Source organism: Loxodonta africana, chromosome 10, assembly GCF_030014295.1.
Source record: "Loxodonta africana isolate mLoxAfr1 chromosome 10, mLoxAfr1.hap2, whole genome shotgun sequence".
Lineage (NCBI taxonomy): Eukaryota > Metazoa > Chordata > Mammalia > Proboscidea > Elephantidae > Loxodonta > Loxodonta africana.
Genome location: NC_087351.1, coordinates 104,828,896 through 104,855,110, shown reverse-complemented (window position 1 = coordinate 104,855,110; position 26,215 = coordinate 104,828,896). Strand labels below are relative to the sequence as shown.

At 37.6% G+C, this 26,215-nt stretch overlaps 1 protein-coding gene across 1 annotated transcript in view; it reads left to right on the top strand.

Moving 5' to 3' along the window:
• Positions 1–26,215, top strand: part of CATSPERB (cation channel sperm associated auxiliary subunit beta) — a 110,831-nt gene that overhangs the window by 28,492 nt on the left and 56,124 nt on the right. Inside the window, exons 8-14 of the mRNA XM_064291860.1 lie at positions 25–143; positions 1,924–1,956; positions 2,978–3,044; positions 3,805–3,851; positions 4,151–4,303; positions 5,159–5,311; positions 13,666–13,810. Of these exons, the coding sequence (XP_064147930.1) occupies positions 25–143; positions 1,924–1,956; positions 2,978–3,044; positions 3,805–3,851; positions 4,151–4,303; positions 5,159–5,311; positions 13,666–13,810 (717 nt within the window). The remainder of the gene's footprint in view (positions 1–24; positions 144–1,923; positions 1,957–2,977; positions 3,045–3,804; positions 3,852–4,150; positions 4,304–5,158; positions 5,312–13,665; positions 13,811–26,215) is intronic.

The following is a 26,215-nucleotide window of genomic DNA, read 5'->3' as shown; positions in this document are numbered from 1 at the left end:
CATGGTATGATTTTCTTCCTTTAGGTCTCACAGAACTTTCATTGGTGGATATGGTTTTAACAAATCATTTTTTGGTTATTCTCACCTCTTTGGGTCTTTTTGTAAGTAGAGATCTTCGTTACCCATCAGCCTCAGACTTAAGGGTATGTGAATTGCCTTATAACAATAGTTAACCTTAAATATGTTCTGTGACATAAAGATGAAATGTTTTGATTTTTGAGTTATGTATGATACACTTTAAAATTGAAATGCTTCTTTTTAAAAAGTGTAAAAGTATAATACAGTCTCTTTTTCCTTTGCCTCCTATTGTTGAATATACAATTTGGAAATGATGCTAGCACTATTGCTACAGAAAATTAAAATCAGCTTTAAATGCATGTGTGTAGAAAATATTTATTCGTTCTTTTAGTTATAGCTACCTATGTCCCCAAATACATTAAGGCGATATAATATTACAAAGTAACATAAATTAAAAATAAATGTTGGGATTGAGTGAAGGGGAATATAGGTTTATGTGAGGATATGCAATATGCATGCCAGGAAATTCTTAAACTTGTTAATTAATACCTGTAAAAATTACCAGGATAGAAATAAGTCCAGTGATAAATACTTAGGGAGCCCTGGTGGCACAGTAGTTAAGCACTAGGCTGGCAGTTGGAACCCACCCAGCAGCTCATGGGAGAAAGACCTGGTGATCTGCTTATGTAAAGATTGTAGCCAAGAAAACTATGAGACACTTCTACGCTGCCACATGGGGTCTCTGTGAGTCAGAATTGACTCAGGGCACCTAACACAGTAAATATTTAGGATCAGCAGGAGAAAAGATCCTGCTGCCAGTCAATTCTGATTCATAGTAACCCCATAGGACAGAATAGCATTTCCAAGGCTGTAATCTTTGTGGAAGCAGACTGCCACATATTTCCCCTGTGGAGCGAATGGTGGGTTTGAACTGCCAACCTTTTGGTTAGCAACAGAGCACTGACCCATTGTGCCACCAGGGCTCCTTGGAGAAAAGATAAGGGGAGGTAAAGAAGGGACCATTTTGTTGGTTGTAAGGCAGATTTTTGTTATACATGGTGATTAGCATCTTTCTTCAGGTATATGAGTATTCAGGGCCCTCTCTCCTTCCTCATCATCTATGAGAAAGTACCATTTGTCACTCAGTCAACCAATAGATCTGTCCTTTCATTGTGCTCATCACATAACTGTAAACGCAGAGAGCTGGAGAAGCCAGGAAGGCTACACTGACTACATTAAATAATTGACGACAGCAGTTTGAAAGGTCAGATAGGAAGCTTAGGGGGCAGTGAGTTTATGTTAATGGGGGAAGAACAACTTGGAAAAGGAGGGTGAGGATGGTTGCACAACTCAAAGAATGTAATCAATGTCACTGAATTGTGTATGTACAAACCATTGAATTGGTGTATGTTCTGCTCTATGTATTCTCAACACCACCAACAAAAATAAAATAAATAATTAAAAAAAAAAAAAGCACAGAGACGGAGGCAGGGATGGTGCATCATGTGATCCTGATCTCCGAGCTGCCTTGGGCAACAAAATGACAAGGGAGAAAGTAGCAGGCTGCGTGTTCCCTCCTAAACCCAAGAGGGTGGCAACCTTAGCGTCCTTCTGAGCACTTCCTGAACCCCTCCATAAAAATCATCTAAATGTGTGCTTTTGATCTCAAATCCTTTCTGGAATTAAATTAAGGGATACATTAAACTAATAAAATGGTGAAACAAGGCAAAACCTGAGGGACGGATCTTTAGGACCTTGTGTAAACTAGTTTTAGTGAATGACAACTCTAGCTATGGTGATAAAAAAAGAAGAAAAAAAATCATTTGCTTTGGTATAATTTCAATTTTATGTTTTGTCACACCTTTTGATGTTCAAGCAAAAATTAAAGTTTCTTTTTTCTTCCAGTTTTCAAGGGCAGACTTTTGTGGTTTTGAAAGGGTAAGACACTTTAAATATCTAAAAGTTGTTTAAGGAAGACATGTGTTTACAATGTAGATTATTCCTGTTACTGTAATAGCATTTGCAGTTAGAACTTTTCTTAAAAAATAGTTTGTTTTCAGTGATCATTAAATAGGATCTCCTTTTCTGTTTCAGAGAAGTGCCCCTCTCTGTCTCAGAGGCAACGCAACCCCTTCCTCGTACGCTATGGCCTCAATGCCTTCTGCCCAGGATTGCTATGGTTGTTGAGATTGTGCCCTTCTCAAAGTTGCCCAGTCGAACAGAGCAGGGGCTGACATCTGGCTAACACTTTACTATGCTAAACGCTTATGGCATCTCATTCTATGTTCCCCGTGACTGTTGTTAGCCTGGATTACAAATTAGAGAACAGAAGATGAAAAGAGATGAGGCTGTATTCCCTTCAACACTTTACCCTATTTGGAAGGTTAAATTGATTTAGTTGTACCTTTGTGACAACATATTTCATTGATTCTAATATGCCATTGATTTTCACATGTGTTGTCATGTCATAAAATACTAAGAAAAAAGAAAAAAAGTTGCAATATAGAACTCCCGCGCATTTCAATTGAAAAGATGTCCACATGTGAAAAATAGGCACGAAATGTACCAATCCTGTTGCTTCTTGCTGCTGTCAGGAGCCTGTGAAGGCCCCTCAAGCCTAGCTGCAACTAACAAGGAAACGGTAAACATGTGACCCACTGCAGCTGTAATGAAAGGGTAAGAACGCCCGCCCGGTAGCTTCAGAAAGACAGTACAGAGAACCAGGAGTATTATCTATTAACATAATCTAATTCATGTGAAATTTCTTTTTATTCCTTTTTATGTGTTGTTCAAAATGTATGTTCTGTTTCTTGTCCTCATTCTTCAACCTTTTATTTACACACAATTTGTCTCTTTGACTCACATGTCTAAATTATCACTTTTAGTTTTTGAATTTTTTTTCTATTTTATATCATAAGTCTACGTATTGCCTAATGGATAATTTTATTTATTTATACAGGCCGACTACATCAAAGGAAAATTGTGGTATAATGAAAGATGTTTTGCTAACAGAGAAAAATTTGAAGGTGAATTTTAAACATATATACAGGCTTTTATCAATACAGATAGTATATATGTTGTTGTTTGTGGAAGCCCTGGTGCCGTAGTGGTTAAGTGCTACGGCTGGTAACCAAAAGGTTGGCAGTTCAAATCCACCAGGCGCTCCTTGGAAACTCTATGGGGCAGTTCCACTCTGTCCTATAGGGTCGCTATGAGCCAGACTCGACGGCACTGGGTTTGTTTTTGTTTTTTTTTGGTTTTTGTTGTTTGTTGCTATTGAGTCAGCTCTGACTCACGGCCACATTATATACAACAGAATGAAACGTTGCCCCGTCCTGTGCCATCTTTATGACCTTTAATATGTTTGAGCCTATTGTTGCGGCTATTGAGGTTTCAGCGGCTCTTCCAGACTAGGACAGACTAGGAAGAATGGCCTGGCAATCTACTTCCAAAAATTAGCCCATGATGGCCTTATCAGAACGTTATCTGCCAACCTTATGGATAGCAACAGATAGCATATATAGATTAAATAAAATTACATAAAATAATATGTAAAGATAGGTTTGCTTAATATTAGTTAATGGCCTAAAACAGACAAATTTTTTAATTTCAATCTAAGACAATAGACATACCCTGTTATAACTGCAAGAAAATGTATTCAAGTATATATTAACTGATGGTACATCTAGAATTTTAATTTATGCCATCTATTTTATTAACACTAACCCTTCTGGTTTTAGAAGTATAGATGCTGTTTGTAATTTCCTGTACCTTTGTGTTTTATAGTTGATTATGTTACTATCACCTTTGACAGAAATAGGACCCTAAGTGAGGTATGGTACTGAATACTGTAAAAGGTAAGAAATTTTGTTGGGCATGAGTTCATGGATTGTTATTCATCTTAAAAAAAAAAAAAAATGAAAAAGACAGTTCTGCAAACTGAAAGTCTTAACAATCACCCTTTGCACCCAGTGGTGTCTCTACTTGGGTTTAATGGTAGTTACCTAGTTTCGTTAAATCTGGACCTACACAGTGCTTGTAGAAAAACAATCTATACTAGAAAGCTTTGCAGAGCTTTCTGGACGCATACCCCCAGAAGAGAGTGCCGCTAACTTTTCCTTTCTCTTTGTAGGCAAGCACCTGTTTTTACAGTACGGAACCATTCCTCGAATGGTTTCCTTGCATACCTTACGCTTTGAGAAGAGTGAGACACGTTCCTTCCAACGTGATAACATTTCTTGTTGACATAGAGCGGTCAAATGGAATTTACCTTTTCTCTAACCAGGTAGGCCTTATATCCCAGAGGTGACTGCTCTTGATACCAAGTCCTACAACAAAGAAAATTCACCTTAGCAAAAGTTATTTCTTCATTCTAGTTGTCTTTGGCAATAGAACCTGATGAAATTGGCTACAGCAAAATTATTCATGATTAAAGATAGAGTTCAGGACATATTAATGATATAGATTAGGACACTTAAGAGGTTTCTTGCCTTGGACCATTATTCAGTTCGATGAAAATGGAAAATATGCACAGTGATTCTCTCTTGCTAATTCTCCAGGAGAATATGAACTGAGTTTGTTCTACACAAATTTAAGGTTCAATAGAGGGGTTAGTTTAAGTGAACAGAAATTGAAACTAATAGCCACCGATCTATATTTTCCATTCCAAAAGCTCTAAACTCTAGCTGTGAATTAGAATTATTCTTAGAGCCATTCCCAAAATACCTAAGTTTAGCCCCTATACCCTTAAGATCATGATCCAATAGAATTGGGGCAAGGCCCAGGTATCCATATTTTTAAAAAGTAGTTTGGTGTGGTAGCATTGACATGGGAGTCTGTGTGCCAAGTTCAAGTGATGGCTCTGAGTAAATCTCTCTGTGCCATTTATTATAGAACTTTAGGCAAAGTATCCAACCTCCTAAACTTCGCTTTCATCATCTATAAAATGGGAGTTTGTGGGAGGAGGGGCAGAGTAATGAGATAGTGATGATTGCTAATCTTTTCAGTTCCGTGCTGTGTTAACATATGCCTCCCTATCTTAATCAAAAACCAAGTAATTGGAAACTCAAAAAATTATAAATGTACTACTACTAGTAATGGGAAAATTTCTATGACCTACTCATGCTTTATCTATTTTTAGAAAGAAACCTCTGCTTCTGTGCACGTCCTAAAAAATAATCGACTAAGTTCACAGAGTAAATTCCCAAATTTCTTGTTTCCTTCATCATTCTCTGTTCCTGTTGGAATGGTATTCCATCCACGAAGTAATTTTCTATATGCTTATGGTAATCAGGTATGTACCCATGAAAGTTCATATTCTGGTTTAGATGAGTGGTGATACATAAATTAAAGAACGGAGCCTCTTGGATTACCCGGTTGGTGGAAGTGGGTGGGAAGGCAATGAATATTCATTGACTATGTATTTTGTGCTGAACTTAGCAGCAGCCTTTAGTCTCTACCTTTTTAGTTAGTTCAGTAGCTGATAAAGATGAGCCATCGGTATACCACAGTTATCTTGAATTTTGTCAGTTTTGACTACATTTCTTTCCAACTCTGAGTGACTTAGATTTTGCCAATAACCCATTAAAACTTAAACCCAATGTCTTCAGCACTTGATGTTTGCCTTTCCATATTTGTCTTTGTCAGCCTTTGCTTTCTGGCTTTGTGGTTCATTAAGCTCCTTCTAGTAACATTCTCCATTTTTTGGCCTCACCTTCAGTCAGTTCTGTATCAATAATAGCCTGAAACGTGATAAAGGAATAGCTGTACCATCTATGGGGCAGCAGGCAGTTGAAAAGTAAAGAGTACCAAGTATGAAACATTAAGAAACTTTAGAACTAAAAAGCACTGCAGTGACTCCCCATGAAAGCAGTCAATTCCCATTTTCAGTGGGATCTCTCTAACAACCACAAACCAAGCCATAACTTGTTGCCATTGAGTCAATTCCAACACACAGTAACATGTTACAGAGTAGAACTGCTCCATAGGGTTTTCTTGGCTGTAATCTTTACAGAAGCAGTTCTCCAGGTCTTTCTCTCATGGTGTGGCTGGGTGGATTCGAACCACCAACCTTTAGGTTAGCAGCAGATCACAAACCACTTGCACCACTCAGATACCTTTTCAAACCTCCTTCAAAAACCAGATCAAACCCGTTGCCATCGAGTCGATCCCGACTGACAGCGACCCTATAGGACAGAGTAGAACTGCCCCATAGAGCTTCCAGGGTGCACCTGGTGGATTCGAACTGCTGACCTTTTGGTTAGCAGCTGTAGCACTTAACCACTATGCCACAAGGGTTTCCTCAAACACCCATAGTCTATGTAAAATTTAGGTATTTGTAAAGGCGATACCCCCTGCTCTCTTCTTAAAACTCCCTTTACTTCTTTTAGAGTTCACACTGAATATTTAAACCTCCAATTTCCTTTTGACCCTTGAATTTTTGGTACCCCTATAATAGATATACGACTTCTATTCAGTGGCATACTAGGGTGCTTCACATATATAACAGGCAACCATCTAAATGCAGTTTCTGAGCTTATATTTCTCCCAGTTTCCACCACATGTTTCTTTTCTCTGAATTTCTCCAGTGGCAGTAGAATCCTATGACTTTATTCAGCCCTTTCCTGTCATTTTGCTAAAGTGGCTCATTCATTATCTTCCATTCTGGAATTCCTAGGGCTTGTGGCTTGGAAACTAGTAGTCGTTCAAGAAGTTATTGTATTTGAACTTAATGATTACAAAGTAGGTGGTGGTGGTGGTTGTTAGGTGCCGTCAAGCCAGTACCAACTCATAGTGACACCGTAGGACAGAGTAGAGCTGCCCCATAGAGTTTCCAAGGAGCAGCTGATGGATTTGAACTGCCGACCTTTTGGTTAGCAGCCGAGCTCTTAACCACTATACCACCAGGGCTTGTAGACCAGAAATTTTTTCAATGTGTGATATACCTCAAATTTTTAATTTTTGTGTGTTTTGACTATGGACAATAAATAGATGGAATTGAAGCTGAAGGGCTTTAAATGGTGTCTTCCAAAACTAAGCTAAGAAATGGAACCAACAGTTGAACATAAGGAGTTTAGGAAGGCTAAGAGACTGGAACAACTCTTATAGGAACAGATTAACTAGAGCTAAAATAACAGTCTAACAGAGGTTACAAAATGGCTCAGTTAAGTGAAACATGAATTTTGAGAATTGTGTTGTGTAGCTTGGAAACGAATAGGTCTATAAAACAAAATCTGAGGTAACATTCTCACAGGAATGCTCAGAGGTTGGGAGTAAATGGTGCTGGTGTATTATCCCCTTGGGCTTATGGTCTGTAATTAACTTCAGTGTTCATTCTGCCTTTTCCTGAATAGTTCAAGTATTTGTGATAAATGCAGGGCCAGTAGAAGTCCTATTATTTATGTTCAGAGACTTAAAAGTGGCCTACAAGGGTTGAGTTGTGGCATATAAGAAAAATATGGGTATGGAACCCCTCTGCAAGAGCCTTTCTAATACAGTAGGTAAATGCCCTTTAGGAGTCTCTGGTGAGGCAAATGGTTAACACATTCAGCTACTAACTAAAAGGTTGGAGGTTCAAAGTTGACTCAACAGCAACTGTTTTTTGGTTTTAATGATTAATCAAGCATCTTTCCGATATAACTATAAAACCCTTAAAAGAAAACATAGAAATAAATCTCTGTGACTCTGAATTAGGCAGTGGTTTCTTACATATGATACCAAAACACAATCGAAAAAAGAAAAAAATTAACTGGACTGTAATAATTAAGACAAAATGGATACACCAATAGACCAGTTAAACAGAATCATATCCACATATATTATCTGTATGCATATTCCATGTATATATTCTATATATGTTGTTGTTAGGTGCCGTTGAATCAGTTCTGACTCACAGCGACCCTATGTACAACAGGATGAAATACCGCCCAGCCCATAACAACAATCATTGTTATGCTTGAGCCCATTGTTGCAGCCACTGTGTCAATCCATCTCATTGAGGATCTTCCTCTTTTTTGCTGACCCTCTACTTTGCCAAAGATGATGTCCTTTTTCAGGGACTGGTCCCTCCCGGTAACATACCCAAAGTATGTGAAACGAAGTCTCGTCATCCTTGTGAGCATCCTGGCCGTACTTTCTCCAGAACAGATCTGTTTGTTCTTCTGACAAAAAAAAAAAAACAATATTCTTCACCAATATCATAATTCAAATGCATCAATTCCTCTTCAGCCTTCCTTATTCATTGTCCAGCTTTCACATGCGTATGAGGTGATTAAAAACACCATGGCTTGGTCAAGCACACCTTAGTCCTTAAAGTGACATTTTGTTTTTTGACACTTCAAAGAGGCCTTTTGTAGCAGATGTGCCAAATGCAATGTGTTTTTGATTTCTTGACTGCTGCTTCCATGGGCATTGATCATGGATCCAAGTAAAATGAAATCCTTTACAACTTCTTGTTGCCATCAAGTTGATTCCAACTCATAGTGAGCCTATAGGATAGAGTAGAACTGCCCCATGGGATTTCCAAGGAGTGGCTGGTGGATTTGAACTACTGGCCTTTGGTTAGGAGCTGAGTTCTTAGCCACTGGAGCCCTTCATATAGTACAGATTCTTGGATTATTTGCTCAGCACATAGATTGAATAAGTATGGTGAAAGTATACAACCCTGACGCATACCTTTCTTAACTTTAAACCATGCAGTATCCCCTTTTCTGTTTCAACTACTGCTTCTTGATCTATGTACAGGTTCTTCATGAGCACAATTAAGTGTTCTAGAATTTACATTCTTCACAATGTTATCCATAATTTGTTATAATCTATACAGTCGAATGCCTTTGCATAGTCAATAAAACACAGGTAAACATTTTTCTTGTATCCTCTGTTTTCAGCCAGAATTCATCTGACATCAGCAATGACATGCTTCATTCCACATGCTCTTCTGAATCTGGCTTGAATTTCTGGTAGTTCCCTGTTGATGTACTGCTGCAATCATGTTTGAATGATTTTCAGCAAAATTTTACTTCTGCATGATATTAATGATATTGTTCGGTAATTTCCACGTTTGCTTGGATCACCTTTCTTTGGATTGGGTACAAATATGGATCTCTTCCAGTCGGCTGGCCAGCTAGCTGTCTTCCAGATTTCTTGGCATAGATGAGTGGGTGCTTCCAGTGCTGCATCAGTTTGTTGAAACATCTCAATTGGTATCCCATCAGTTCCTGGAGACTTGTTTTTCGCCCATGCCTTCAGTGTAGTTTGGACCTCTTCCTTCAGTACCATTGGTTCTTGATCATATGCTACCAGCTGAAATGGTCGAATGTCGACCAATTCTTTTTGGTACAGTGACTCTGTATTTCTTCCATCTTCTTTTGATGCTTCCTGCGTTGTTTAATACTTCCCCTGTGGAATTCTTCAGTACTGCAACCCGAGGCTTAAATTTTTTCTTCAGTTCTTTCAGCTTGAGAAATGCGGAGCATGTTCTTCCCTTTTGGTTTTCTATCTCCAGGTCTTTGCACGTGTCATTATAGTATTTTACTTTGTCTTCTCAAGCCACCCTTTGAAATCTTCTGTTCAGCTCTTTGACTTCCTTTCTTCTTTTCACTTTAGCTACTCTGTGTTCAATGCCCTTTGAAATCTTCTGTTCAGCTCTTTGACTTCCTTTCTTCCTTTCACTTTAGCTACTCTATGTTCAAGAGAAAGTTTCAGTGTCTCTTCTGACATCCATTTTGGTCTTTTTTTTCTTTCCTGTCTTTTTAATGACCTCTTGCTTTCTTCATATATGATATCCTTGATGTCATTTCATCTTCAGTCATTAGATAGTCTATATGTATTCCATATATATTCTGAATTGCTCCGACTTCAATATGTATATTAACAGTGGCACTAAAACACAACAGAGAAAGGTTAGTCTTTTCGATAAATGATCCTGCTTCAGGTGAATATCCATATGGGAAAAAGTAAAACTGACTCTTACCTCATATCATATACAAAATCAATTCCAGATAGATTTTAGGTCTAAATGTGAAAGATAAGCAATTAGATTTCTAGAAGCTAACGTAGAATATCTTCATGAGATTGATAAACAAACATTTCTTAAACAAGAAGTAAAACTATTAAAGCACTAAATGTAAAGATTTATGAATTGGAATACTTTAAAATTTAGAAACTTCTATTCCTTAAAGTCATCATTAAAATAATTCAAATAGAAGCCAAAGATTGGGAGGATATATTTGTAATAAATTTTTCCAAAGAAGTACTTAAAAGCTAACTGTGTAAAGAAGTTCTACAAACCAGCAAGAAAAAGACAATCCATCAGAAAATAGGCAAAAAACTTGAAAAGATGCTTCAACAAAGAGAATATCCAAATGGCCAAAACGTATGAAAAGGTGTAACACTGTGCTCAAAATCAGGGAAATACAAATTATATCACAATGCAGTGTATACACATGTACTGAAATGGCTAAATTTTAAAAACTACTACCAATACCAAGTGTTGGCAAGGATATGCAGTAATGAGAATTCTCAAACAATACTGTTAGTTATGTAAGTTGGTGTAAATACGTCAAAAAACTGTTTGACAGTGACCACTAAAGGTGACTATATGCACACCCTATGATCCAACTAAGGGCCCCTGGTGACGTAGTGGTTAAGAACCTGACTGCTAACCAAAAGGTTGGCAGTTCGAACCCGCCAGCCTTTCTGTGGGAAAAAGATGCGGCAGTCTGCTTGCATAAAGATTTACAGCCTTGGAAACCCTATGGGGCTGTTCTATTCTGTCCTATAGGGTTGTTACAAGTCGGAATTGACTCAACGGCAATGGGATGGGATGATCCAACTACTTCAATCATAGATGTAGACCCCAAAGAAATGAGTATATGTTTATCAAAATATATTTACAAAATGTTACTAGAAACATTATTAATAGCCAAAATAGAAATACTCTAAATGTACATCAGTAGCAGAATAGATTAAAAATTATGTGTATTCATTAAATGGAACACCACACAGCAGCAAAAATGAATGAATTTCTGCAGTCAACAACATCATGTATGAATGTCACTATAGGGTAGATTGTTGCAGTAAAGATTTCCAGTTCATTCATACTTCCCTTTATCTCTGCCTTTGGGTAGTTCCTTTACATATTGACTCTGGGCTTGGCCATATGACTTGCTTTGGTCAATGCAATAATTACAAATGACACAAGCATGGACTTGAAAAATGCTCGCACACCGGGGCTTGCTCTCTTTTATTCTGCTCTTGGAACCCTGCTGCAGTATGAACAAACTCAGGCTAGCTTACCGAATTTTGAGGGACACATGGCCCATCTCCCAGCCTATAGTGAGGCAATTTCCTAACATATGAGTGAGGCCATCTGGGACCAGCCAGCCGCCAGCGGACTGGTAAGATGTTGTAAGATAGAAACATGAAAGATTCCAACCGAGATCACCTAAGCCCACTCAAGACCAGAAAAAAGGCCAAGCAGATCGTGATTGAAATAGATGTTAGCTTTTGGAGCCACTAAGTTTTGGGGGTGGTTTGCCATTCAGCAAAAGCTAACTAATATGCTCATAAACAAGGTAAACATAGAAGAATATAGATTGTATAACTCCATATATACACATTTCAAAAACAATCAAAAATACTCTGTGGTTACTGGTTACTTTTGGAAAGGTGTATGGAATAGTGACCAGGAGGGGAGAAAGAGAATGTGTCAGCTGTTACTGCATAACAGATTCCTCCAAGAGTGATCAGCATGAACCAGTGTGCATCTATTATTGCTTATATGGCAAGGGTCAGCAAACTGTGGCCTAAAGGCCAAATCTAGCCTGTTGTATATTTTTGTAAATAAAGTTTTATTGGAACACAACCACCTCTGTTTATTTACATATCCTTATGGTTGCTTTTGTGCTACGACAAAGTTGAGTAGCTGCAACAGAAATTACATGGCCTGCAAAGCCTGAAATATTCACTACCTGGCCCTTTATAGAAAAAGTTTGCTGACCTCTGGTTATAGCTAAGCAGTTCTCCTATAGCTAGGCCTTGTGTCTCTCTATCGTAACAGCCAGTTCACCTGGAATTGTTCAGTATTCCAAGACGAGAAGCAGAAGTGAGCAAGGTCTCCTGAGGCCTGGGCTTGGAACTAGGATGCTATTACTTCCACCACATTTTATTGACCAAACCAAGTCACAAGATCAGCCATGATTCAAGGTATACCACCTCTGGATGGGAGCATATAGGAAGAGGTGGATAACTGGGAATCTTTTTGTAATGAATCTACTACAGAGGGCTTTTGGAACACTGGTAATATTCCATTTCTTGATCTGGTTACAGAGTATGCTTAGTAATAATTCATGGACTGTACACTTGTTATTTGTGTACTTTTTGTATGTTCGATAGACTTCAAGAAAAATTTGTTTTAAAAAAATTGACTCAGAAAGAAACAACTCAGTAATCTTATAACTTTAAAAATATGAAGCAGTAATTTAAAATCCTCAAGAAGGCTCTGATGGATTTATAGATGATTTCTAAGAACCAAACGTAAAAAATTATAAACTGTACTAAAGGACAGTTAAAACTTGCTGACTTACAGATATCAGTTCTACCTCAAATTAATCTGTAGATCTAATGCAACTATAATCAAATTCCAATAAGATTTATTATGATGTTTAAGTTAATTCTAGCAATGTATGTGGAAAACAAAAGACCAAGAAGAGCGGACATATTTTGGTAGAAGATTAAGGAGGGACTTCTACTATGCTAACATTTATTGTGGAAACCCTGGTGGCTTAGTGGTTAAGAGCTATGGCTACTAACCTAAAGGTTGGTAGTTCAAATCCACCAGGCACTCCTTGGAAAACAGTAATTAGGATAATGATAATTGACCAACGGGATAAAAAAGAAAGTGCACAAGCAGACCCATGCATATCTAGAATGTTCGTGGAGGCCAAATTGACATTGCAGATGTGGGGAGAAGAAAGAACTATTCAAAATGGGTTGGGAAGAGTTGGTTTTACATATGGAAAATACTGAAGTGCATCGCCGTGCTGCAACATACATCAAGCCCAACTCCTGATAGGTTAATAATTTAAATATAAAATTCTTTAGAGGAAAACATAAGTCAGTACCTTTCTGAAATCAGGGAAGGAAAAGCTTTTGAAAACAAGAAAAAAGTACTAACTGGGACATGCTGCTTGCAAATGTCAAAGGACACATCCACACAAAAAACTTGCCTAGATGCCTAGAACAGGAAGTCTTGTATCAACAGGGGGGTAAACTCCCTCCCCCTAATCCAGAGGCACGTAACACTCCATCCTTCTTTAAATAAGAGAACCCTATTTCGGAGATGCTGGGAATAATGGTTCTTTTGTACGTAAACCATGCATCCTGTGGAGACCTGATGCTCTGTCACATACAAAGTCATACAAACTCTAAGATGGAAATAGAAAGTAGATCAAGTAGGTAAGGATTCTATACACTTCCCTTTGTGTGTGTGTGTCTGGGTATATGTGCGTGATAGATGTGAGGATATGGGGAAGACTACAAGACATTCTCATGCTACATGACATTTCTCATGTAGGAAAATTAGGCTAATAGGTAATTGCTGACTGTTACATAGCAGCTCTTTAGTGATGTATCTTTTTATTCCTCTAGGTATGGCTTTCAATGGATGGCGGCAACACTTTTGAATTAATAGCTGACTTTCATGGTGATGTCATAAGGAGGTCTTATCATAGTTTTTATAGTTCAGATATTACTTTCGTTTCCCAACATGGAAAGGTTTACTTGACAAAGGCAGGTGAGAAATGCAGACTTTTGTTGGTCTAAGCACTACAGGTGGCCCAGGGATTAGAAGGTGTGTAAAATATGCCTCATTAAATCACTAATCCTAAAGCCGCAAACCTTTAAGAGGTTATAGATTTGTAGGATCTACAGAAGTAGGACCTTAGGAACAGTCCAACCCTAAAGAAGGAAAACTCTGGATTGTCATGGTATGTTCTCATTTACAATTCCAGTGATGTTTTACTTTCCCAAAAGACATTATAACAACAATAATATTGTTTTATCAGAGCTTTATTGAGATACAATTCATATACCATAATATATGAAAGTGTACAATTCAGTGCTTTTTAGTATATCCACAGAGCTGTCAACCATAACCACTATCTGATTTTTGAACATTTTCATCACCCCGAAAAGAAACCCCATACCCGTTAGCAGTCACTCCCCATTACCTCTGCCTCCCATTCCCAGCCCCTGACAATCACTAACTTATTTTCTGTCTCCACGAATTACCCGCTCTGGACATTTTATGTAAATGGATCGTACAATATGTGGCCTTTGTTTATCCATTCATCAATTTATGGGTATTTGGGTTGTTTCCACTTTTTTGCTATAATGCTGCTATGAACATTTGTGTACAAGTTTTTCTGTGAACATATGCTTCCAGTTCTCTTGGATATATATCTAGGAGTGGAATTGCCAAATATATGGTAACTCTATTGTCTTAATATTTTGAGGAAATGCCAAACTGCTTTCCAAAGCAGCCGCACCATTTTACATCCCCATAAGCAATGTATGAGGAGTCCAATTTCTCTACATCCTCACTAACACTTGTTATTGCCCATCTTTTTCATTTTAGCTTTTTTAGTGAGCAAGAAATATTATCTCATGGTGGTTTTGATTTGCGTTTCCCTAAAGAGCTACGGCGAGCTATGGCTGCTAACCCAAAATTTCAGCAGTTCAAATCCACTAGCTGCTCCTTGGAAACCCTATGGGGCAGTTCTACTCTGTCCTATAAGGTCACTATGAGTCAGAATCTACTCAATGGCAATGGGGAATGACTAATGAGTCCTTGGGTGGTGCAAAGAGTTAACACACTCATCTACTAACTGAAAGGTTGGAGATTGAAGTCCACCTAGAAGTGCCTTGGAAAAAAAGGCCCAGCCACATACTTCAGAAAATTCAGGCATTGAAAACCCTATAAAGCACGATTCTACTTGACACCCATGGGGTCTGTATAAGTCAGAGTCTTAGGACACTTGACTGCAGCTGTTTTTTTTTGTTTGTTTTGATGAGTAATGATGTTGAGCATCTTTCTATGTGTTTATTAGCCATTAGCATATCTCCTCTTGAGAAATTCAAATACTTTGCCCATTTCTTCAAAATTGGGTTTTGTCTTTTTATTGTTGATTTGCAGGGGTACTTTATATATTCTAGATACAAGTCCCTTATCAGATAAGAGATTTAAAAATATTTTCTCCCATCCTTGGGGTATTTATTCTTTTCCACTTTCTAGATGGTATCCTCTAAAGTACAAACATTTTTAATTTCAATGAAGTCTAGTTTGTTTATTTTTTGTTTTGTGTTTTGGTGTCATATCTAAGAAACAATTGCCTAACTCAAAGTCACAAAGACTCCTATGTTTTCTTTTAAGAATTTTTATAGTTTTCTTATATTTTTCTTATTAGTTTGTTGGTTCGTTTTGTCAAGTAGTCGTAAGATAATAAAGCTACCAATTTTGTAAAAACAAAGCTGAAATTAATAACTTACCAGGCAAGGAATATCTAACTTAGATGCACAGTCTCCCAGAACAGTGCTCATGCAGGACTTTTATAGATTATTGGGTAAGCTTGGAGATTTGGAGAAACTTGGAGATTAGGGTAAACTTGGAGATTTCCGATTAGCTCTAACAGGAATAGAAGAACACAGTCTTCAAAACAAGAGTAAAAAATGGTTTCTTGTTTGTTTATTTTTAATATTATCACCACTCTGCATTGTCTAATTTAAAACCTATTTATTCTGGCCTTATAAGTATTTGATATGACTTCAAACAGCAATGTTTCCTATATGAATTCAGAAATCATGATTTCTTAGGACTTGATGTTCATCACAAAAAAAAAAAAAAAAGTTTTACGGTCTTACAGTCTCCTCTATCGGGTCCTTCCTTGTTCAAGGATAAGGAGAGACCAATAAGATTATGATTCTGTTTCTCTAGATCTTCAACACTGTTTATTTATTCCCTCTTCAGTCCATAAAGCTTGTGTTCAGTTTACATTAGTATCAAGGTAAATTCTACTGTTAGGGTTTAACTGAATCATTTATTGAGATAGGAGCTATCACTAGCATTTAAGACTCTGGCAATAAGAAGGGATTGGAAGGCAGATCAACACATGGAACACTTCTAAAACCCCAGAAAACTCCCTCATGCCACCTTCATGTCAGCACACCATCTAAGGGTAACCATGATTCTGACTTCTAATACCATAGATTAGTTCTACCTGGTTTTGAACTTCATCTAAATGGAGTTCAGTGTGTACTCTTTCGTGTCTCACTTTTGTTCAGTCAACATTATGACTGTGAAATTCATCCATGTCATTTCTTGTGTCAGCAGTGTGTTCTTTTTTACTGCTGTGCAGTCTTCCATTGGGTGAATATACCACAATTTAATCTATTCCACTGCTGATAGGTATTTGGATTGTTTCCATTTGGGACCTATTGAAAATAAAATAACTATGAACGTTTTTGTATAAGTCTTTTGCTGGGCATGTTTTCATTTTTGTTGGGTATACACTAAGGAAAGGAACTGTTGCTCATATAGTATATGCTTGTTTAGCATCTTGTGGGAAAAAAAAAATCTGTGGTGCCAAACACTTTCCAAAATGATTGTATCAACTTAACCTCCCACCAGCAATGTAAAGGAGTTCCAGTTCTTTCCCATCCTTGCCAATACTTAGTATTGTTAGTATTAAAAGTAAGCCATGTTCGTAAGTGTGTGATGGTACCTCATTGGAGATTTAATTTTCATGAGTAAGAATGCTGAGCACATTTTCATGTGTTCATTGGGTCACATTTTCCTATTTTTTTTTCTCATGTACAGTAAATTTTTATTATACACTGGACACTGTGGAGAGTATGTTGTTGAGATGAGTATATGTTTTTGACATTCTAGATTCTCTTTTCACCCAAAGACTGTTGACTTTTATCAGGCAGCTCATTTATTGGCCAATCAGCTTGATCTTTTGGATGCTTGGTGTCAGGCTTTATTCAGGTGGGTCTGTTTTGGTTTTACCTTCCATCTTAGGGCAAATCCCCTAGTCCAGGGATATGGCCTTTACTCCAAAAGCATGGCCTTTCTCAAGTTTTAATAGAAAGCCTGAGTGTGTTTATAAAATTCCTGTTAGTAAAACTCTAACTCTACAGTAGAAAGCTCTTGTAATCTCTGTTTGACATGTGAGGCCCTTGAGTTGTTGTTTTCTCCCAAGCTCACTGGAGTCCTGCCCTTTACAGGTACAGTTGAAGGCTCAGCCCAGGTTTTAGTGGAACTTTATATACAGATTTTGGGCTCCCTCTTTGTGGCTCCCTTCTTTCCAGGATTTTCCCTCTGAATTTGCAGCCATTATGTTAGTACCATATTCCTTCCTCTGACTCCTCAGATCAATAGAACTGTAGCTTTCTGACTGAGAGCTAGCCACTGTGAACTGTACACACTGGGTGAAGTCCCTGATATAAAACTATATAAGTGTGGATTTTGCTCTCGGTGGGTCCATTTACTCAAGAGACAAATGCTTCCAGTTTCTGCTTTGGTTTTGGTCACGCCCTAGTGCCTTCGAACAGTTGTTTTTCTTTCCTACTTTCTCCAGAGTTTATAATTATTACCAATAGGAGGCTTAGTCCAATATAAGATATCCTACCATTAACAGAAGCCAGAAACCACCAATACATTTTTAAATGCTTTGATGAAATGAAAATCTTCTGAGTTCTCCTACAGGGGTATGGTTTGGGGTATTTCTGCAGGTTCTGCACCTCATTAGGTAGAATACTGATCTACTCCAACATTCCCATATCCCTAAACTTTCAGACTCCTATAATATGCTAAGGAGGTCTCATAAACTCACCTTAATTGACTCTGGGCCATCATTGAATCCATGCTTCAATTTACCAACCAAGCAAACTGTTAAAGTAACTCACAGGTGTTTAAGCTGATATAATCACAAATCCTAGATTGGTGTATATTAGTGTACCTATATCAATACTGTGGAACCAACGCAGATTCCATTTCATCATCCTATACCCTTTGAATCCATTCTTAAACATGCTCCCCTGGTTCCTAATGACGCAATTAAGTCAGATCTTGCAATTCTTTGGGGTATATGTGCTCTCCTCCTGGAGAAGACCATGCAATTCTCCCTCTGGACCACGCTAGGATTTAATTCTAGTTATGGGCCTTGAGTCAAAGAGAGGTAGTGGGAATGAGTCTTCAGGTTAATAAGCATCCCTTTGCTGGGCAACTGTCCCAAGTAAAGTCATTGAAATATTTTTATATTCACGGGAAATATAATTTCCTCTGACAGGGGAAGAGAGGATGCTCTAGCTAGCATGGTTTGCAAAAGGTTATATGGAGGTTCAAAGTTTTTCAGATTCTTTTGTATTGGCTCAAATAGCTTCATCCCAAGTCCCAGGTTCCATTCCTTCTCAAAAGTACCCTAGCCTTAGAATAAAAGACTTGGCATGGTTGTGCATCTAACTAGCACTGCATGTCTGCAGTCCACAAAATTAGATTTTGGTCTGGTCTTCAGTCATATATACCTTGCAACTACAAGCACAAAGGGATTCTTTTAAAGCCCCCATATAAGCTTTAAAGTTCTCTACTCTGGCCTTGAGTTGGATATTTAAGGCCTTCAGTTTTTTTTTTTTTTTTTTTGTATACTCACTAATATATCCATAAAAAATCAGACCCTCACAATCTTTTTAAAAAACATGGTTGTCATAGTAATCAAGTGCAACCACCCCATTTGGTCATCTAAAGTCTTGCCCTCCAATGACATTCTGCCCTTGTTTGCCGTGGATTATCAGTGACAAAATATCTACCAGGCACATAAGGTCATCTCTGTACTTACTGAATATGTGAACAAGAATTCCCAGAGTTCCACCTTGATATTCTGTTTCCTAGGGATGTTCCTGGTAAATATTATTCTATCAGTTATGATCCTAGCAGGGACAGAATTCCACTCAGGTGTTTCTCCTGAAGAGCACTTATAAGGGGGCTGGGGGCCTAGACAGGAATAAAGGGAGCAACAATGACATAAAGCACCCAGAGACTAGCAATTGAAGAAAGCTATTACAGTCCCTGTACTTGAAAGGGTACTGAAATAACAATTTTTTTTTAATTATTATTATAAAGCATTGCTGTAAAAAATGACATGGGGATGGTGTCTGACCTCTTCTAACTTCACAAGGGGAAGGAGAATCAAGATCAACAGCCCAATGGTGATTCTTATGACACAGAGGTCATACACGCCTCCTCTCTCCTCTATCTTTACCAATTCTGACACCAACCATCCCTCCTACGGCACTTTCTACTTCTCTGCTGGTTTGATAATTCATTGTAATGGCCACACAAAACTCACAGGCAATACTCAACAATTATGGGGCTTGTTAGAGAAGTAAACAGGTTACAATTCAGGGTCAGGTACATTCAGGATACAGTTGTTCCAGCAGGATGGCCTCTTCTCAGCTGCCTGTCTCTGGCCACTCGGCCTCTGCCCTGCTCGGGCAAGCGTTACAAAGTTCTTTTAGCTCTGCCGATAAGTGCCCGCTCCACCAGTAAGCCTTGGCCACAAGGCGCTCAGCTCTAGCTCCCTGGGCCAAGCTCCATCAAGTGCCCAGAGGCACCCTACTGCACACCAGCAAGCCCCTACCTGAAGGCACTTGGCCAGTGGGCTTTCTCGCTCCATGGGCTGGGAAGCTCACAGCACTGTCTCCTGCCAGTCTCCTGGTTCTGCTGCCTCTGCTGCTGCTGTTTCTCTGTGGCTGCTTCTCACCATCTTTGGTGTTACAGCCCTTTCTCCATCTCCTGGGTCTAGTAGGGTCTCAGCACAGGGATCCCAGGTCTAAAGGATGTGCTGCACACCTGGCTATTCTTTCTTAGTGGTGGTGAGATCCTCTCTTTCCAGCATCTGGGATGGCTTATTCCAAGGCTAGCAGGATGGCAAAACTGACCAGTTCCTTTGGTGGGCTGGAGTTACCTTATTTGTAAGTTACAAGACCATGGCAAGACAGGCCACACAAAAGTGATGTATCACATAGCAATTACCTATACACAATCAAAGCTGGAATAGAGAAGAAGCTACCCTACAATAAGTGTAATCTAGGAGGTTCACGGCCACTGCCAGAACTGCATTACCAAACCAGGGAGAAGGTAAAAACCACCTTGACTTCTACTCCCCTCCACACTCCCCCGCACCCTTATTATCTCCTACTAGTGTCTTTCATTGGGCAAATCCAATCAGAAGCCAGCTGGAAGCACAATAAAAGAATCTCAGTTCGTGTAGTTGTTGTTAGGTGCCATCGAGTGGGTTTCGCTTATAGCAACCCTATGTAGAACAGAAGGAAACAATACCCAATCCTGCACCAGCCTCACAATCATTGTTAAGCTTGAGCCCATTGTTGCAGCCACTGTGTCAACTTATATCACTGAGCGATTAGCTTTCCAGTGCACAGAAAGTCCAAGAATGGATCTGGAGGAGTGGCAAGTAGAGAATAAACAGCACATATTGAGAAACAAAATTCAAAATAGATTAAGCAAGATTACTTTGGAAACAGTAAAAATAATCAACATCTAAGAAAACTAAATGGGCTACTAGCACAAATTATAAACTGTAGAAACATATTCAGATGTAGATGAATAAATAAGTGGAAGGAATCTAAAACGGATGCTAAAGATTCAGAAACTTCAAGTGTAGAAAGTTCCAGTGATGAATAGAGACAGTGGTTAGATGTCTATTTTATCTACAATTTCTAGCATATCGTAGGCCTTTGATCTGAATGAATGGATGAATGAATACATACTGAAAATAGGATGAGTAAAAGAAACAAAAATTAGTAATAAGACATTAATTTCTTAAACTGAAAGCAAAATAAAGCAGAAACACGTTTTGAATTATTTGAAATATTAAATGTAAATCCATTTTAAAGAAGCAAAAATTGATTTCTTTGGATTTTTCTGCCGCAACAATAAATATTACATATTCTTCTGCATATATTTCAGAGTAAAATTGTATTACCTAAGAATTTGGAGCCAACTTGTTATTCATATGCAAAGCCAATATAAACAGATGTTGTAAATATTTCATCACATCTAAGATTCTGACAACAAGATTCCATTGATGATAAGATGCGCTGCATTTTATTAACGTAAAGAAAGAAAAGCACTTCCAATTAAACTTTAACACAGTGCTTTAATAGTGATCTTGAGTGAAGCATGGCTAGCTCTGAAATTATTTCCCTGCCTGCAGTTGCCTTGGTTGGTATATGATAGGGCAATCACGTATATGTATCTCAATTTCAGCCACCTGTAGGTTTCCTCCTTTCTTCTTAGGTGCTAGAAAATACTCGATGGCTGTTCTACACGAAAATGTGGAACTGTGATAATTCTTCCAGTGACAAATGCTTTATTGATGAATGTATGCCCTGCTGCTTTGTTTTCCTCTCTTACTGCACCCACAATAACTTCCTTTCAACTCCAAATCATAATGTAATATTTCAAAGGTATTTTAAACATCAGTAAAACTCAACGCTTATTGCAACAAGGGTTCAGGGAACTCGACTGCAGCGATGATACTAAAAACAGCTGTGACAAAATATATGCATTTGAGGCAAATGACCACTATGTCGTGAGTGCCACCTGGCTGACAATAATTGTAAGACGCCACCAATTATAAGACGAATGTCAATTTTCAAGCTGTTAAAATGTGTAAAAAGTGTATCTTATCATGTATATTGATGGAATGTGGTATATTGAGCCTTAGCAGTTTATATTGGCTAAGTTTTATTTTTGACAAGTTTGCCGTACAATAAGAAAAAAATATGACTACATATGCTTCTGAGGAAATACTTATGACTACTATTGATGCCCAAAATAAAAAAATGGGGGATGAGAATCTCTGAGGACCTCATGATAAAATAATAAAAAATTTAAAAGATTAGCAGAGAAGCAAAAAGTTAAAGCCAAAAAAAATAAAATAAAATCCAGGTTTAAAGGTAGCCCAAATACTATTTCATTATCTGAGTATAAGTAGAAATACATGGAAATTTTGTGGAATTCTTTATTGTGGTCACCAGTATAATTTTTTAAATGTATTTACAATCCAAACTGTTTTTAAAAGCAAAAGCAAACAAAATAGCTAATGTACAATAGATATGAAAAAGAGGAAAGTAGACAAAGCAGAAAATTTACAAAGCACAAAATAGGATAACCAAAAGTAGGCTTAGTCTACAGTTACCGTAATGAATACTATTCATTCACTGATTCAACAGCACTTATTGAACACCTGTTACATGCCAGGCACTGTTCCAGTCACTAGGAGTATAGCAGTCCCTTTTCTTGTGGAGCTTACATACTTCTCAGGAAAGACTGGTAATAAATAAGCAAAAATGGTCCGTGTGCCAGATGACAAGTACTACAGAGAAAAATAAAGAAGGGTAAGGTGAAAAGGAAGTACGGAGGTGGAGGCTGTGTTAATATGTAGGTGTGTTGTGGTCAAGGTTGACATCTGTGCTAAAGAGACATGTGAGCAGAGACCTGAAAGAGATGAGGATATCAGAGGATTATGTAGATATCTGAGGATAACATAGATTATTATTTCTTCATTAAAGGCTGAGTCTTACTTTGAGTTTTAAAATCCTGAATTATATTGCTAGGAGAGAAAAAGTTAAAAGTGGAGAGAAAGTAAAAAAAAAAAAAAAAAAACGAGTAAACATGCCAATTAAACTGGGGGGGAACATAAACAATAATTTTAGTATTCAGGCAAAGCAATTTTTAGGCCTATATATATATATATGTTTCTGAGGAAATTAGAATTATTAGTCCAAGATTTTGAATCAGTTGTCTTAAATATGCTCAATGGCTAATTAAACCATGGACAAACAACTAAAGGAAATCAAGAGAACAATGTATGAAGAAAATAGATAATGTCAATAAAGAAATAATTTTTTTTAAATGACCAAATAGAAATTCTGGAGATGAAAAATACAATTGCTGAAATGAAAAATCACTAGAAGGGTTCAGCAGCAGATTTGAGCAGGCAGAAAAAAAAAGCAGCAAACTTGAAGATAAGGCAACTGAAATTATCCAGTCTGAGGAGCAGAAAGAAGAAATAATGAAGAGAAATGAGCAGAGCTTGAGGGACTTGTGAGACACCATCAAGCATACCAACATATGCGTCACAGGAGTCCTGGAGGGAGAAGAAAGAGAAAAAGGGGCAGAAAAAAATTTGAAGAAATAACAGCCAAAAACTTTCCAAATTTAATAAGAGTCATGAATATACACCAGTAATATCCAAAAAGTTCAGCAAACTCAAAGAGAGCCACATGAAGCCATATCATAGTCAAATTGTTGAAACCCAAAGACAAAGAACCTGGAAAGCAGCAAAACAGAAGTGACTCATCATGTACAACGGATTCTCAATGAGATTGACAATCAATTTCTCATTAGAAATCATCAAGGCCAGAAGGCAGTGGGATGGCATATTTAAAGTCCTGAAAAGAAAAAAAAAATGTCAATCAAGCATTCTATATCTCGCAAAATTATCCTTCAAGAACTAAGGAGAAATTAAGATATTTCCAAGTAGACAAAAACTGAAGGAGTTTGTAGACCTGCCTGCAAGAAATACTAAAGGGAGTCCTTCAGGCTGAAATGAAAGGACACTAGAAGCCATAAGAAGAAACAGAGAACACTAGTAAAGGTATTTTAAACATCAGTAAAACTCAACATTTATTGCATCAATGATTCAGGAAACTTGACTGCAGTGACGATACTATAAACAGCTGTGACAAAATATATGCATCTGAAGCAATTGCCACTATGCCATGTGTGCCACCTGGCTGACAATGATTGTAAGATGCTGTCAATTATAAGACATATGTCAATTTCCAAGATGTGGAAAAAGCATATCTTATCATGTGTGTTGATGGAATACGGCATATTAAGCCTTAGTAATTCATATCAGTTAAGTTTTATTTACATGGGCAAATATAGATGCCAGTATTATTGTATTTTTGGTTTGTAACGTCTCTTTTTTTTCTATATGATTTAAAAGACAAATGCATAAAATAATAATTACAAATACAGTGAAGTCTATGAAAGCTAGAACTCGAAGGGATTGCCTTATTTTTCCAGGTCTTGCAAGTTTTCTGCCCTTTACGTGGTGCAGTCTTACCACTTTTTTATCACTCTTTCTTAGTAGAAAATATTTGAGTTTTTCATCTAACAGTTTTCCACCTTACTCAGGTTCCAGCTTTTGCAGGGTTTGACTGTATATGTTAATGGTCACACAATGTATAAAGATGTAATCTGGGCCAGTAACAATATAAAAGAGGAGGAACAAGAATGCCTAGGAGTAATGTTTGTATACTATTGAAACTAAGTTTGTATTATTCAAACTAAGTTGTTATAAGTTTAAGATGTTAATTGTAATCACCAATGTACTATAAGAAAAAAAGTAAAAATACAGAAAGGAAAAGAAGAAGGAAATCAAGATGGTATACTACAAAAAAGCAAATAAAAAAATTTTAAGTTAGTAATAGAGGAACTGAGGAGCAAAAAACATAAGATATACAGAAAACAAATACCTAAATACTAGGAGTAAGTTCTTGTTGTTAGGCACTGTCGAGTCATTTCCAACTCATAGCAATCCTATGCACAACAGAATAAAACACTGCCTAGTCCTGAGCCATCCCTACAATCGTTGTTATGCTTGAGCTCGTTGTCGCAGCCACTGTGTTAATCCACCTCGTTGAGGGTCTTCCTCCTTTCCACTGACCCTGTACTTTGCCAAGCATGATGTCCTTCTCCAGGACTGATCCCTTCTGAAAACACATCCAAAGTATGTAAGATGCAGTCTTGCCATCCTTGCTTCTAAGGACCATTCTGGCTGTACTTCTTTTAAGGCAGATTTGTTCATTCTTTTGGCAGTCCATGGTGTATTCTATATTCTTCACCGACACCACAATTCAAAGGCGTCAATTCTTCTTTGGTCTTCCTTAGTCATTGTCCAGCTTTCACATGCATATAATGCGACTGAAAATACCATGGCTTGGGTCAGGTGCACCTTAGTCATCTTTTGAGTGCCTTCCAACCTGCGGGGCTCATCTTCCAGCACTATATCAGACAATGTTCCGCTGCTATTCATAAGGTTTTCACTGGCTAATGCTTTTCAGAAGTAGACTGCTGGGTCCTTCTTCCTAGTCTGTCTTAGTCCAGAAGCTCAGCTGAAACCTGTCCTCCATGGGTGACCCTGCTGGTATCTGAATACTGGTGGCACAGCTTCCAGCATCACAGCAACTTGCAAGCCCCCATAGTATGACAAACTGACAGACACCTGGGGGAAAGTAAGTTCTTACTTATTATAATTACATTAAATGTAAATGGATTAAACTGTCCAGTTTAAAGGAAGAGATTTGCAGAATTAATAGAAAAAATAGTCTATATGCTGTATAAAAGAAACTCACTTTAGATATAAAGACAAATGGAGATTGAAAGTAAAAGGATGGAAAAAGACAATCCATGCAAATATTAACTCAAAGAGAAATGGATTAGCTATATTATTGTCAGAAAAAATAGACTTTAAGTAAAAAAAAAAGTTTAGAAGAGACAGCAAATTATGTACTGATGAAATATTCACTCTATCAAGAAATTATAATAATTATAAACATATAAAAAAACATATACATACCCAAAAACTGAACCCCAAAATATATCAAGCCAAAACAGTTTGAGGAGAGAGTAGAAAGGAGAAATACACAATAATATACAATAATAGTTGGAGACTTCAATACCCCACTTTCAAAAATGGATAGAAAACCAGACAGAAGACCAATAGGAAATAGAGGACTTGAACAACACTATCAACCAATTAAACATAGCAGACATATACAGAATACTCCATCCAACAATGGCAGAATACACATTCCTCTCTAGTGTACATGGAATATTCTCCAGGATGAACCACCTATTAGGCCGTAAACATAGAAGATTTAAATTATACAAAGCATTTTTTTCAATCACAGTGGAATGAAACTAGAAATCAGTTGTAGATGGTAAACTGGAAAATTCACAAATATATAGAAATTAGACAATACACTCTTAAACAACCAATGGGGCAAAGACAGAATCACAAAAGAAGTTAGAAAATGCCTTGAGATA